This window comes from Canis lupus, chromosome 10, assembly GCF_003254725.2.
Source record: "Canis lupus dingo isolate Sandy chromosome 10, ASM325472v2, whole genome shotgun sequence".
Classification (NCBI taxonomy): domain Eukaryota; kingdom Metazoa; phylum Chordata; class Mammalia; order Carnivora; family Canidae; genus Canis; species Canis lupus.
The window spans coordinates 8,061,097-8,074,925 of NC_064252.1; the positions used below are offsets into that span (position 1 = coordinate 8,061,097).

General features: G+C 35.2%; 1 protein-coding gene across 4 annotated transcripts in view; it reads left to right on the top strand.

The window, feature by feature from the left end:
• The window catches only part of LEMD3 (LEM domain containing 3), a 72,857-nt gene that overhangs the window by 17,932 nt on the left and 41,096 nt on the right, over nucleotides 1-13,829 (top strand). For all 4 annotated transcript variants that reach the window (XR_003147274.3, XR_003147275.3, XM_049115742.1 and 1 more), the window contains exon 2: nucleotides 10,222-10,259. Coding sequence is in view for 2 of the 4 variants with exons in the window: in XM_049115742.1 (XP_048971699.1) it covers nucleotides 10,222-10,259 (38 nt within the window). In the remaining 2 variants the exon portion in view is untranslated. The remainder of the gene's footprint in view (nucleotides 1-10,221; nucleotides 10,260-13,829) is intronic.

The window sequence follows — 13,829 nt, forward strand, 5'->3', positions numbered from 1 at the left end:
AAAGTATCTTAAACGTGTAGTATTTTGATATTTTCTTGATTCCTAGTCATTTAGCTTTCAAATTTAGTAGTAAATTTATCTTAGGTAAATCAAGTGAGTGAGTCTTATAAAATCACTAGTAGGTGAATTACCTCCCAACTCAATTGTGAATCATGTTAGAAAATAATTTTGAATATTTATGAAACATTTACTAGATACCAGCTCTATAGCTATTTTTTATATGCCAAGTTTCTGACATTATTTGAGTAAGAAAGGTAACTTAAAATTTTATTTGTAAATAAATGAAATCTTAAATAACATTTTATTTGTAAATGTAAATTATATATTAATTTTGATAAATAAGACTGTGTCAGCTAGGTCTTTCTATAATAAAGCAAAACCAAAAAAACACATTACAGTTAACTTTTTTAGTATTTTTGCAAAGGAAGAGGAAATTTTCTCTTTCAAGTTTTTGATTTGTTAAGAATTTAGACTGAATTGAAAGGAAGAAAATTTTTTTCTTGTACAATATTTAAAATTAGGGTTTTTACCCTAAGTAGTGATTTAGGTAGTGAAGAGATATATATAACCATTTCTCTGATAGGATTTTCTCATCAACAACAAATATTGTTTTAATAGTTTTTCTCTCCCAGTATTTTATAATGAAAAATTTCAAATGGAAAATTGAAAGAATTGTGCTATAAACATCCACATATCCACATCTAGACTCTACAGTTAACATTTTCTGCACTTGCTTTTTTTTTTTTTTTTAATTTTTATTTATTTATGATAGTCACAGAGAGAGAGAGAGAGGCAGAGACATAGGCAGAGGGAGAAGCAGGCTCCATGCGCCGGGAGCCCGACGTGGGATTCGATCCCGGGTCTCCAGGATCGTGCCCTGGGCCAAAGGCAGGCGCTAAACCGCTGCGCCACCCAGGGATCCCTGCACTTGCTTTATTATATATCTTATCCATCACTCTGTCCATTCATCATTCTGTCTTTTTAAAAAAATATTTCAGAATAACTTGAAGACATTAGGATACTTTACATATGTCGTACATATTATTAACTGGAGTGAGGGGTGTTTTTATTTCGGTAAAATTTACATGCAGTCAGATGTACCAATCTTTACAGTCAAATGAGTTTTGACCAACGCATCTAGCTGTGCAACCTAAATCCCTACAGATACAGACCATTGCCTTCACCTCCAAAAGTTTCCTTGTGCCACATCAGTACTCATCACTATTCTGATTTTTTTCACCATAGGTTAGTTTTGATTGTTCTAAAACTTCATATAAGTGGATTCATAGAATAGTCTTTTGTGAGGTTTTTTTACTCATCATTTTCTTCAAAGATGAAGTTCATCATTGTTGCGTTTTCCAGTAGGCCACTCCATTTTATAACTCTTGAAAGTGTTTTTAAGGCCTGAAAGTATTTTAGGCAGAAATTATTTACGCTTTCTGAAGACAGTATTGATTATATTATATATCATAACAGCTCGTTTATCTCCATTAGTCCGTAAGCACTGTGTTCTCATGACATGGTTTATAGAATATGCTCTGTAAATACTTGTTGGTTAGAAATCTTTTCTTACAGCTTTTGTTACAGAGATCCCAAACTTGGGGTGCAATTATAATGTGAAATTGGTGCTTGAATAAAGACAGAAATCTCCATTACAGTCTGTTATTTTTCCCCCATGGAATCTTCATTTTTATGGTGAGCAAATGTGAGATTTTCAAGTGATGATGAGGTTGAAAGAGACTATACTTGATCTTTTTCATACAGAGATGAAGAATAAGAACCAACCAAATAATAAGGCTATTGCCAACTTAATTAGAAGTCTTGATCTTTTATTTTCTTAGGCACATTATTTCAGATTTTATTATATTCTTAGTACTTTGATATCCACATTTAAAGTCCCTTTGATTTTATGAAATCACGGTGTATGTTCTAAATTAAGAATAGCTTTTTTGGAAGTAGCACACATTGTTGCCTTTCTTAAAACAGGACAAGTGAAAAGTTTAGAGCCCTATAGGATCTGAGAAGTGGAGAAGCTTTTGAGGTTTTGCCCTCCTTCCTTTCTTCACTTGCTATCCCCATCTAGGTCTGTACCTCTGTAAATCCAGATAGATAGGTGGGTTAAGATGGAAAGGTTATTTATGAGAGCAAAGGTAGTACAAGGGTTTACTTTAAACAAGTTTCATAGTAGCCAGTTTTTGTCAAAACTTTGATTGCTGATCAGTATTCATAGTAATTTATTAAATATATTTGATGCAAACTGTTCCTATCTTTTAGAATGACTGTATATTTAATAGAACTATGGAACAATTGGAGAACTTTCAGAGGACAAATGGGCGGTGGGCTATGTCGCAAAAGAATGTGCGCCCTTGTTCACCCTGTCCATTTTTAGATCAGTCTGGCTGGTGGTGAAATGCAGAAGTGTTTCCACACACACAGGTGCAGTGTTCTGCAGCTGTTGGAAACATTTGCCCCCTACTCCCCATTTCTTCACATATAATTATGCTCGTTTAAACCACTAAAGCTAGAAGATGGGATTTGAGAACTTGAATGTCTTGTTTACAAAAAGGTACAACTCAGAGATAATTGGTCATTTAGGTTGCTGAATTTAACTATGTTTTAGATGACTTGAAGTTTCCAAAGACTAAAACCTAGCCTTAAGGTCACAGAGTTTTAAAATTATGAGAGACTGACTTTGAAAGTGCATGTCAGCAGTTACTGCTCTGCAGACTGAACTTCTTGAGAACAGGGCTTATATATTTTTATTTTTAATCTCCTGCAACTAATCTTTATCTGGCACATAGTAGGCACTTGATAAATGTTTGTGAATATCTTTTGTTGGAAGATGAAGCCAAATTGTTGTTTAGATGTGGTATAGTACCAAATCAGAAAATTACGACTTTTTTATTAAAACCGATACCCTCTGATAAATTTTATAGTAGTCGTACGAACAAAGTGCCATGGCAGCAGAGAGAAGGGGAGTTACTAATGCTGCCCCTGCTGGTCACTTTATGTTTTGATATATCTCAGAAAATTTTTGCCTGGACTGCAATTAGAGAACTTGGTTTTGTTTTTTTGGGTTTTTTTTTTTTTTTTTTTTGTATATTTTTTGGAGTTCGATTTGCCAACATACAACACCCAGTAGAGTACTTGGTTTTGAAGAGTTTCCCTTATCTAGGAGATAACAGTGTATTCTCCAACAGCAGTGTCTTTTCCTCATTCCCCATTTTGGGCATTTTTCGTGCATTATGTCATAAGGATATTAAAGTTTAATAATTCTGTATCTGAAAGTTCTAGAGAAGAATGCTTTCCTTAAACTAAATAGAACAAATATTTTCTTTATTGTAGTTGTTTTTTATATAATGAAAAGAGTGTAGGCTTTGGAGTCAGCTGTAGGTTTGAATCCCAGCTTTTATTTTTTTTTTATTTTATTTTATTTTTGAATCCCAGCTTTTAAAACTGTGTTTACTGCAAGGAGGCATCTTAACCTCATCATGCCTCTGGTTTTTTTGTCTGTAAAAATGAGAGTAATCCCTGCTTTCAAATAGTGGTGAAAGTCACCTCCTGAGTATGTGGCATCAGTATTCTTGGAATCTGCCACGAGTTTAATAAATATAATTTCTTTTTTATTCAAAAGAAAAAGTTGTATTCAGGATTATGGCATTGGTAAAACTGTTATCCTAGGAGGTTGCAGTATGCTTTTAAGCTGCTATTCGTGTAGTATATATTTAGCATCAAATATCTGCAAGGCATTGAGATAGGGATTCTGCAGTCTTTGAGGGGAGGAAACAAACAGCAAATAGTTAAATTATAATGTAAGTTAGCAAAAATACTGACAAATACATAGCGTTTCTGAGAAGGGGAAGGTCACAATGAGCTGCAGTGGTTAAGCATCCTTCATGACTGTAGCCGAGCTGCATGCAGGACCTTGAAGGCAGAATGAAGGAGGAGGAGAAACTTTCAGGCTTGAAGAAGACCAGAAAGATGGAAGCCTCAGTGTCTTCCCTGGCAGACATTTTTTTTTTTTTGGCTTTATTGAAATATAATTGACATACAACAGTGTGTGAGTTTAAGGTGTACAGTGTGTTGATTTGATATATTTATGGATTGCAAAAACGATTACCACCATATAGCATTAGTTAACCGCTCCATCTTTTCACATAATTACTACCTTCTTGGTGTGTTGAGAACTTTTAAGATCTCTCTTAGCAACTTGCAGTATTATTAGCTATAATCACCATGCTATACATTAGATCCTCAGAACTTGTTAATCTTAGAACTGGAAACATATCCTTTGACTGGTGGTTCCATGTTTTTCCCACTGCCCAGGCCATGGTAACCACCACTTTATTCTTTCTGGGGCTTGGCTTTTTTAGATTCCACGTATAAGTGATATCATATAGTATTTGTCTTTCTCTGTCAGACTTTGGCTTAGCATAATGCCCTGAAGATCCAGCCATGTCACAGGTGGCATGATTTCCTTCTTTCTCGTGGCTGAATAATATTCCTGTGTGTGTGTGTGTGTGTGTGTGTGTGTGTATCTTCTTTATACATCAATTGTTGATGGACAGTTAGGTTGTTTCCATGTTTTGGCTGTTGTGAAGAGTGCTGTAGTGAACACGGGGGTGCAGATATCTCTTCAAGATTTCATTTCCTTTGGTTATATATACCCAGAAGTGAGATTAGCTGGATCATATGATAGTTCTTTTTTTAATTTTTGGGGGGAACCTGCATACTGTTTTCCTAAGTGGCTGCATCAGTTTACGACCCACCAGCAGTGCACAAAAATTCCCTTTTCTCCATACCTTCACCAATACTTGTTACCTCATCTTTTTGAAGGTAGCCATTCTAACAGGTGTGAAGTGATATCTCACTGTGACTTAATTTGCATATGCCTGATGATTAGTGATGTTGAGCACCTTTTCATGTTCCTCTTGGTTATTTGTGTGTGTTTAGAAAAATGTCTATTCGGTTCTTCCTGGCAGAATGTTTTTGTATAGTGCTTGATAACTGATGATAGTTTCAAGTATCCAGAACGTGAAAATGTCAAGGCTGACTGAAGCTGACTCTGTGGGTCAGGAGAAAGCTGGAGGAAAGCACCCTGAATGTGCTGTTTCCTCAGTTTTCCCGAGTCGTGAAGATCATTTATTTTCTAAATGCTTAGGATTCTTAAACTTAATTGAGAGGGTGGCTCCGACCCTTATTATATGTGCTTTTCTTTGTAAAGCATAAGCTGAATAAAATGAATCTGTGAGATTTCTTTCTTGCTCAGAGTGATACGTGAGAATTTCCAAGGTCCTTCGTTATCTGTACTTAACGGACTCCCTTAAGTAATCTCACCGGTTTGACTTCATTTCTTGCTGTCTGGCCCCTAGTGTGTTACCTTTCCAGGAATACTATGGCAAGCATGCTGCCCCTTCAAAGCCTGTACACTTCGTGTTCTTCCTGTCTGTAAACCTCTTGCTTCAGGTACCCGCATGGCTTGTTTCCTGTCTGTGCTCCTCCAGGTTTCCTTTTTTTTTTTTTTTTTTTAATTTTTTAAAATTTTTATTTATTTATGATAGAGAGAGAGAGAGAGAGGCAGAGACATAGGCAGAGGGAGAAGCAGGCTCCATGCAGGGAGCCTGATGTGGGACTTGATCCTGGGTCTCCAGGATCACGCCCCGGGCCAAAGGCAGGCGCCAAACCGCTGCGCCACCCAGGGATCCCTCCTCCAGGTTTCTATTCAAACGCAGAGAGGTATGGCCTTCTCCGACCATCTTAATACAACTTTCCTCCCTCACTGTCAATCAAGTCAAGCACCTTCCCTGCTGTTTTACCTCGAAAGCACTTAGAACCATTTGCCATACTATATATTTTTAAAATGTATTTGTACATTGTCTACTCTAACATAAGTGCTTTGAGGGCAAGGGTTTGTAAAATTTTATTTAAGTCACATTTCCAGTGCCTCACACAAAGTAGTCAATAAATAATTATTAAATAAAAAAACCTGTTTCTTTTTGAGTTGTGAAAGAACTTTGGGCATCACAGACTTTTCTGCCTTTTTTTTCTTTTTTTTAAAGATTTTATTCACTTATTCATGAGAGACACAGAAAGAGGCAGAGACACAGGCAGAGGGAGAAGCAGGCTCCCTGCGGGGAGCCCGATGTGGGACTCGATCCCTGGATCACCATCTGAGCTGAAGACACGCTCAACTGCTGAGCCACCCAGGTGTCCCCAGGCTTTTCTTTTTACTGCCACCTTGAGTGACCAAAATGGACCCTTTCTGAGGAAAATACCAATTTATTTGACCAAAATTAAACATATATTTGTGAATACATTTATAGATTGATACACTTCAGGTTTTCCTTTTTATCTGGGCATTCGTAATGGTTAATGAATTTGATCTCAGTGTAAGAGAATGAAAAAAGTTAACTGGATTGGTAAAACTATTAACGTTTTTCAAATTGATGTGAAAGAGAAGTTTGGAGAATGAGAGTCAACAATGTGTCTATGTATATAGGAGAATATCACAAGGTTAGAATTACTTCCTTGAAGCAAAATTTGTTGGGAAATCATTGGAAGATTTTGAGGGATCTAGTAGTATAATTAAAGAAATGTAATTAGGAATTTGATTTTTACAGTCATTAGGGTAGTTTAGAGAAGTCAAAATTTTAAGGACATTTACAAAGGAAAGTTTGGTATATTTGAGGTTTGAAATAATCTGAACAAGAAAATTGAAGGAGAAATGGTGACACCAGGAGAATTTGAGGAAAAAACAGCTGAGAGAAGCTATTGGGGATGTAGGATATAAAGGAGGACGGTACTTGGTCTCAAATGGCTTCAAGGTTGTGCTGATTAAGGGATGGAAGAGGAAAGTTTGAAATATCCATGTGGCATTATCATTGCTTTAGGATAAGGGATAAGAACATAATTTACATGCCTAGAAAAGAGGCTTGTAAATGAGGTGGCACTTGTTTGCTGTGCGATGCTTTTGGAATATGGTTTCTTTTCTGTAAATGCCGAATTGGTGGCTGCCGGGGGTGGGGGTGGGGAGGAGTAATATTTTCACTAGGGGTGGCAATATGTGTTGTTTCCATTATATATTGTTGGTAGAGGCACCTGGGTGCCTATCAACGCTCTGTGGTTGAGTGTCTACATTTGGCTCAGGTCATGATCCCAGGGTCCTGGGATTGAATCCTGCATCATGCTCACTGTAGGGAGCCTGCTTCTCCCTCTACCTATGTCTCTCCCTCTCTCTGTGTGTCCCTCATGAATAAGTAAATAACATCTTAAAAAAGTAAATATTGTAGATAATTTGGATGAATAAAAGATACTGACCTGTAGTTGTAGTGTTAGAAATACTGAGGTGATTTGGGGGAAGAAAAGTTAGATGTATAAAGATGCTTTTTTTTAGGGGTACATGGCTGGCTTAGTCGGTACAGCGTAAGACTCTTGAACTCAGGGTCGTGAGTTTAAGCCCTATTTTGGGTGTAGAGATTACTTAAAAATTTAAAAAAGTCTTTTAAAAAAAGCTGCTTTTAGAATTGGGGGCTTTTGTTTTTTAATAATTACTGTTTTGGGTTGAGTTTCCTTTGTAAAACTTAATTTCAACACTACCTTTTACTTCTTGTTAACTTAATAGGTCTGTTAATTTAATAGGTGACACTTGTGGTTCTAGGTAGTTTTGCTACAAGCATCTTTGCTGCAAGCATTTTGATGATGTAATTTTGCCATAAAAGATAAATAATTGGCTGACGATTTGGTTTCATCAAACTGAGAGTTTAGTTTCATTTCTCCATTGACCCAGTAGTCCCATTTTTCTATTATCTAAATCTTAACCAGCCCTCATCATGATCTATACAGTGGTGCAGAGATTTGAACCCATTTTCCCATAAACTTTGGAATGTCTATCAGTATATATGTGACAATATGCCAAACAAACAACAGCTAGAAGGCTTTCACAACACAATATGAAGCTAATTTATAAATATGAATCGTAGTATTTATGAACTGATACTGCTCTTAATGAAGGAAGATATTTTACCCTAAAAAGAAAAAGTGCAATGCTGAATGAGGAAACAAATCAACAAGCAAAAAACTTTATAATACTACGAACAAAAGACTTTGAAGACAAGTGCTTAGGTATAGTCCACAGAATGAAATCAATTATTTGCATAGTATTGCCATGAAAATCTACATTATACATTTGATGTATTCAAATATTTTGAAACTCACAAGTCTTTCAACTTTGTTATGTCCTTTTTAATGAGTGTCCTCTTTTTTGTGATTTTTTTTTTTAATAGCCAGTTAGTTATGCTGTGAAAATGGTGGTTGTCATAGGAGATTGGGGAGAAATTTTTTAAGCATAAGGTATGTAGGATGGAAAGTATATTGTTGGCTTTTAAGATACACTATCAGGTATCTCAGCCCATTTAGACAAGAGGCAGGAATCTAGAAGGATACAAAGGGCAGAGAGCAGTTCTTTCAACAGAATTATCGTTCTGCTCTATAGCTTTGTTATCCGCTCCTCTTCCCAGTTGCTTCAGAATTACCCTTCTCAGCCTTCTGCAGTGTTAACAGGGTAGAAAAAAGAAGGGTGAGTCTAACCTAGATAGCACAACCAGAACTTCTGAGCACTAACTGTATGCACAGTACTATGCCTGGCTCTTATCACACAAACATGAGTGACACGTGGTCCCTGTCATGAGAAATTCACAGTAGGACGGTCTAGTGGGAGAACACCCACAGTCTTAGGTAATACTTCTACAGAGATACTTGAAGAATTAGCTTTCCATTTTAATAATCTTGACAAAAAATGATTTTGTATATGGTCAAAAAAGTAAGGCTACCATGGCTTTTCTTAAGTCGATTGACAAGACTTTTTTTGGCAATACAGCTATACAGCTTTACTTTAAATTCTTCAAATTTACATTAATAAAAATCAGTGTTATTTAAAAGTATCTTTTTGGTACAAGCATGTTGTGATTCATAACATTTTATTTAATCTTTAAGCTGTGTTTTCTTTTTCCTAGTCCCCTAATGAGTACTTTTGATCTGTCATTCAAACATTTTTCTTTTCCAGATTAAAACACTGTTACTCTAGAAAACTGTCTAAAAACCCATTAGCAAAATCCCTTTAGATAATCACAGGATACATTTTTCTTTGCTTTTTTTTTGTACCTTGTTAAACTGATCTCACACATGAACTTTCTTAGAATCAGGCAGTTCCTAGTTCCTATGGGACTTCCTGTTTTCTTAAATAAAAATAGAAAAGCACCTCAGAAAGGAAACCTGGTCAGTGTGAACTACTTTGTAGGCTCAGTTAGTCTTAGTTGGGAACTGGATTATAGAGATCCAGGTATCTGAAAGCTCTGAATGTTTTGCATGTAATTTTCAAATAGATGATAAAGAGAAGATTCTAAATAGTAACCATTAGAGATACTACATATTTACTGTAAACTTGTTTGCATTTTTTTTAGGGGAGATGTATGAGGGGAGGTTGGATGAAAAGTGCTAAATCCTTTTTATAATAGATATTGGCAATACGAAATTATTTAATATTGAGACAGTTCTTAGCTACTTTATCTGTATATTTGTTTCTTGCCACTTTTCCAGATGTTAGCAAGCAGTAGGAAGTTTTTTGTTTTTTTTTTTGTTTTGTTTTGTTTTTTAATCATTAGAAGTCAGAATTTTGAAAGAATTGTTTAGTTTTAAAAAGCATCTGGTAAATTTCCTTAAGTAGTAACTGCTGTTGATCTATATTTTGAGTAGAAACCAAGTTTGGTGGAAGCAATATAGTTAGTAACAGTAATAGGTAACATGTATTAAGTGCTTGACATTAAGCGGAGCATTGTATATAATTAATCTCATTTAATCTTCTCAACAACTATATAAATTAGGTATCATTGTTACAGCCTTTCTTTATAGGAAAGTAAACTACCACTTAGAGTAGCTAAGCAGTTCATGGTCATGTTAACTAGTAAGTGATGGAACTGGGACTTGAACTCACTGCTCTCATTTATTACAGAGAAAACCACAGATTCAAGGTAAGAATGGTAAATATAGTGAGTCACAAAAATTACTACCCTTACCTTTATTATCATCAGTTTGTTTACATTTTGTTTGCTTGTTTACATTCAGTTATGGCAGAGTACATGCTGGCATTTCAGGGGGCTTGTTTAGGGGATTCTAATTCTCATTCTCAAATGATGCTAATAGTTGTCTTTTTTTCTTTCTTGATAGTAAAAAAACCCTTTGATGAAACATTTGGAAAAATACAAGTAAGTAGAAGATCATAATACTGATATTTTGTCTCCTGTTTTATATGCTAAAAGTATTAGGAAGACTGTCGACTAAAAAAATGCTCATTTTAAAAGTTCTCTTAAATTGAAACAGTACATTTTCTTACTTTGAATATTCTTTAACGATAATATGATTAAATCTGAAACAGATTTTCTCCTAAGAGCTGAGTTGTTTATCACTTTAGGGTAAAAGCCAACTGCCAAGTGAAATGGTATTGGCATGTTAGCTGGAGATCAAGTCTTAACCCTTAGAGGTATGCCTGTTTAATAAGTTGCTGGATATTCTGACAATTTTTGTCCTCTTTGCCATCATCTTGTCTCTCTGGATCTTTTGTTCATAAGCATGCCTATTTAATCATCAGGAAGGCAAAGGATTTAGAAAGAAACATGATTGTTAGGCTACCTATTTATGATTCCTTTTCTTTTCAAGGATCTGTAATACTAATTTCAACCTAAATCTTACATGAAAATATTTTTCACTTACCTTCATTATAGGGACTTCAAAGATTAAGGTATTTGAGCTCATATTATAATGCACAATTAGTTATTAATTTACTATAGGAATTGACAGTAATATAGACCTATATATAAAAATTGGTTGTGCTTAAAGGATATGTAATAATATGTAATCAAATCTATAGAATATTACTTAAGATTGTTAGAGAGGGACTTTGTAATGACCATTTTTAGTAATATTGTGATATTTGTTTTTAAAAAGGTTTATTTTGTCAGTTATGATATTAAGTATAATGCTGCTATTGGCATTATCATTTAAATCCGTACCATATACTCACTGCACATTTAATGAGAGACTTGATACAAACAACTGAAAATTGTCTTGAGAAAATTGGCTGAGAATAGAAGGGGGAACTATTTAAAGGTGACAACATATGAGAGAATTTGGGAGAGTTTCCCTAAAGTCTGATTTTTACCCACCCAAGAACCCAAGAACTCTCTTTGCTTCAGAGAATGATATGGGTTACTAAAAGAAAAGTTGGACCTTACCAAAAGAGACAGTTGGAGGATAGCTATTTCAAATTACAGTATAAAAGCATTTCTGTTTAATGAAAGATTACTTGAAAGCTTAGTTTAAGTATGGTTTATTTGTAGATCTTTAAATTTGTTTTCAGGGTGATTAGGAAAGCCAGCATGAGACACCTTTCAAGCTGAATGTTAGGAGACAATTGGAAAAGCAGTCAGAATGGAAAAAGACTGTAATGAAGCTATAAATCAGTATAAGTTTCTATAAGAATAGAACTTTAAAATTTGATTTATATGTTTTTCAGATTGATTTCTAGTTTAGCATATTGGTGCTAAAGATAGTTGAACCAAAGCCTTTCTTTTTCTTCTTCAAGATTGATTTGTTCATATTAATAACATATTACATAAAAACTAGTTAGATCGTAATTTAGTTGATCATGCACTTGAGATCATTGTAATATATATCATTTTGAATAAATTGCCATTGGAAAAATAATTTTTGAAAAAGTTATAGTTTAGCTTTTTGGGTGCTTAAATTCTCTATATAATGTACTGGTATGTATGTATGTTGTCTTATGGATTCAGTTGCATCTGATAAGATTTTGTTATTTCTTCTACTTATCTGTTCCAGTGTTAATATCTATGAATCAAAAGATGAAGTTTATTCTCAGGCCTCTGGTGTTCATTAGAGATGTAATCACAGAGCACAGGTGTCCAATTTTTGGATTTTTTTCTTAATAAAAAATTTTTTTTTATTTTTTTAAAGATTTATTTATTTATTTATTTATTTATTATTTATTCATTCATTCATTCATTCATTCATTCATTCATGAGAGACAGAGAGAAACACAGAGACACAGGCAGGAGGAGAAGCAGGCTCCATGCAGGGAGCCCAACGTGGCTCAATCCCGGTCTCCAGGATCAGGCCCTGGGCAGAAGGCTGCGCTAAACCACTTAGCCATCCAGGCTGCCCCTAGTTTTGTTTTTAAAAGGGGAATGGGATTGGGCGTGATCAGGACATATGAAAGAAAAGGAAATCGGTCTCTTTTCCAGATAAGGGAGGAGACAAACTTCAAAACTATTAGGTACTTTAATCCCAAAGCTTAATCAGATTTGCCTGTATGTATCAAGTCCACAAGTATGAAGTATCAAGTCCACAAGTTATGCATATCATTAGAACTCTTTCTCATTCTATTATATTGAATGTATTTATTAAAAATAGTTTTGTGGTTTAACATATCACAAATGCATAGGTTTCACAATCCTGGCTTTCAGCCCCAGCAGTTATTTTTTGATGTCTGATTCTTGAAGTTTGGAGTTTTAAGCATATACAGAGATAAGGTCTAGCTTGACTCAGAATCTGCTTGAGATAGAGTTGAGCCAAAGCTAAGGGCTGGAAGGCAAGGGGGAATGTCACTTGATCTCTATCAACCATCTTCCATAAAACCAGGGACTCTCGTGGTAGGGTAGAAACTTTAATGAGTTTCCTTCTTCCTAGCATAAGCAGTTAATTGCTGCATTGACAAACACGTGCCACTCATAGCATGTACACTTGTCTCTGTCCCTGAAAATACAGCATGAAAATAATTGTATGAGGTTGCATGTCATTAGACATATAAATGTTACTTTCCTAGCTTTTTATATCCTGGTCCTATTTTTCCAGTATTACTGTTTTCTTTGACACATCAGGAAGAAAGGAAATAAAGATACAGCCCCCTCTTGAATCATGAACTTATTCCAAACAGCGTGATAAGCTTACCCCTTTTCCTGACTTACATTCTCCCATTGCTGTGTGGGTCCTTCTTCATTGTGATTGCTCTGAAATTGTGGGTCTCGTTGCCTTCATTTACTTGGCAAGGTCCTTAGACATTGAAATGATCTTCTCTCTGGTTTTCTTTCATATATTCAGAGTACTATTCCTGGCGCACAAGTCTGTTTTATTTTTCTCCTCCTAAATTTTTAGAATGAAGTCAAACTCTTTGTCTTGGTCCCTAGCAGTTGATTCCAAACTATTTTATCAGTGTTGTACTAAATCAAAGCAGGCTGTTGGTTATGTAAGAAACATATAACCAGTGCCTTTATGCCTTTGCTCATGCTTTTTCTTCTGACTAGAATTCTAGTCAATTCTGTTCTTCCTGGGAAGCCCAACTTAAATATTCTTTCTTCTATAAATGGATCTTCCCTTCCCTCTTTCTTCTGTATTTCCGTTATACTTTGTTTGCAGCTTTAGCACTTAAGTATGTTTTTTACCCTTGAGAATAGGAACCACCTTGTTTACTAGGCCTCTTGCTTTGCTGAGAATAGTTCTTAACTTCTATTACTAAATACTTATAAAGTGTTTGTTTTGCTTTAATGGTTCATAAATTTATACAGGACCGCTTTGGGGGTCAAGGAGAGGTTGATTATCAAAGTGTCAGTATTCATTTCCTTATTGTGTGGTTGAATCAGATTAAGACAAAACATGAAGGGCAGCCTTGAAGTCTCATAAGAACAATATATATAAGTGTGCATTGTGTAAAGGAGGATTGGGAGCATTGCTTTGGTGGTTGGGGGAGTTTGTTGTACAGG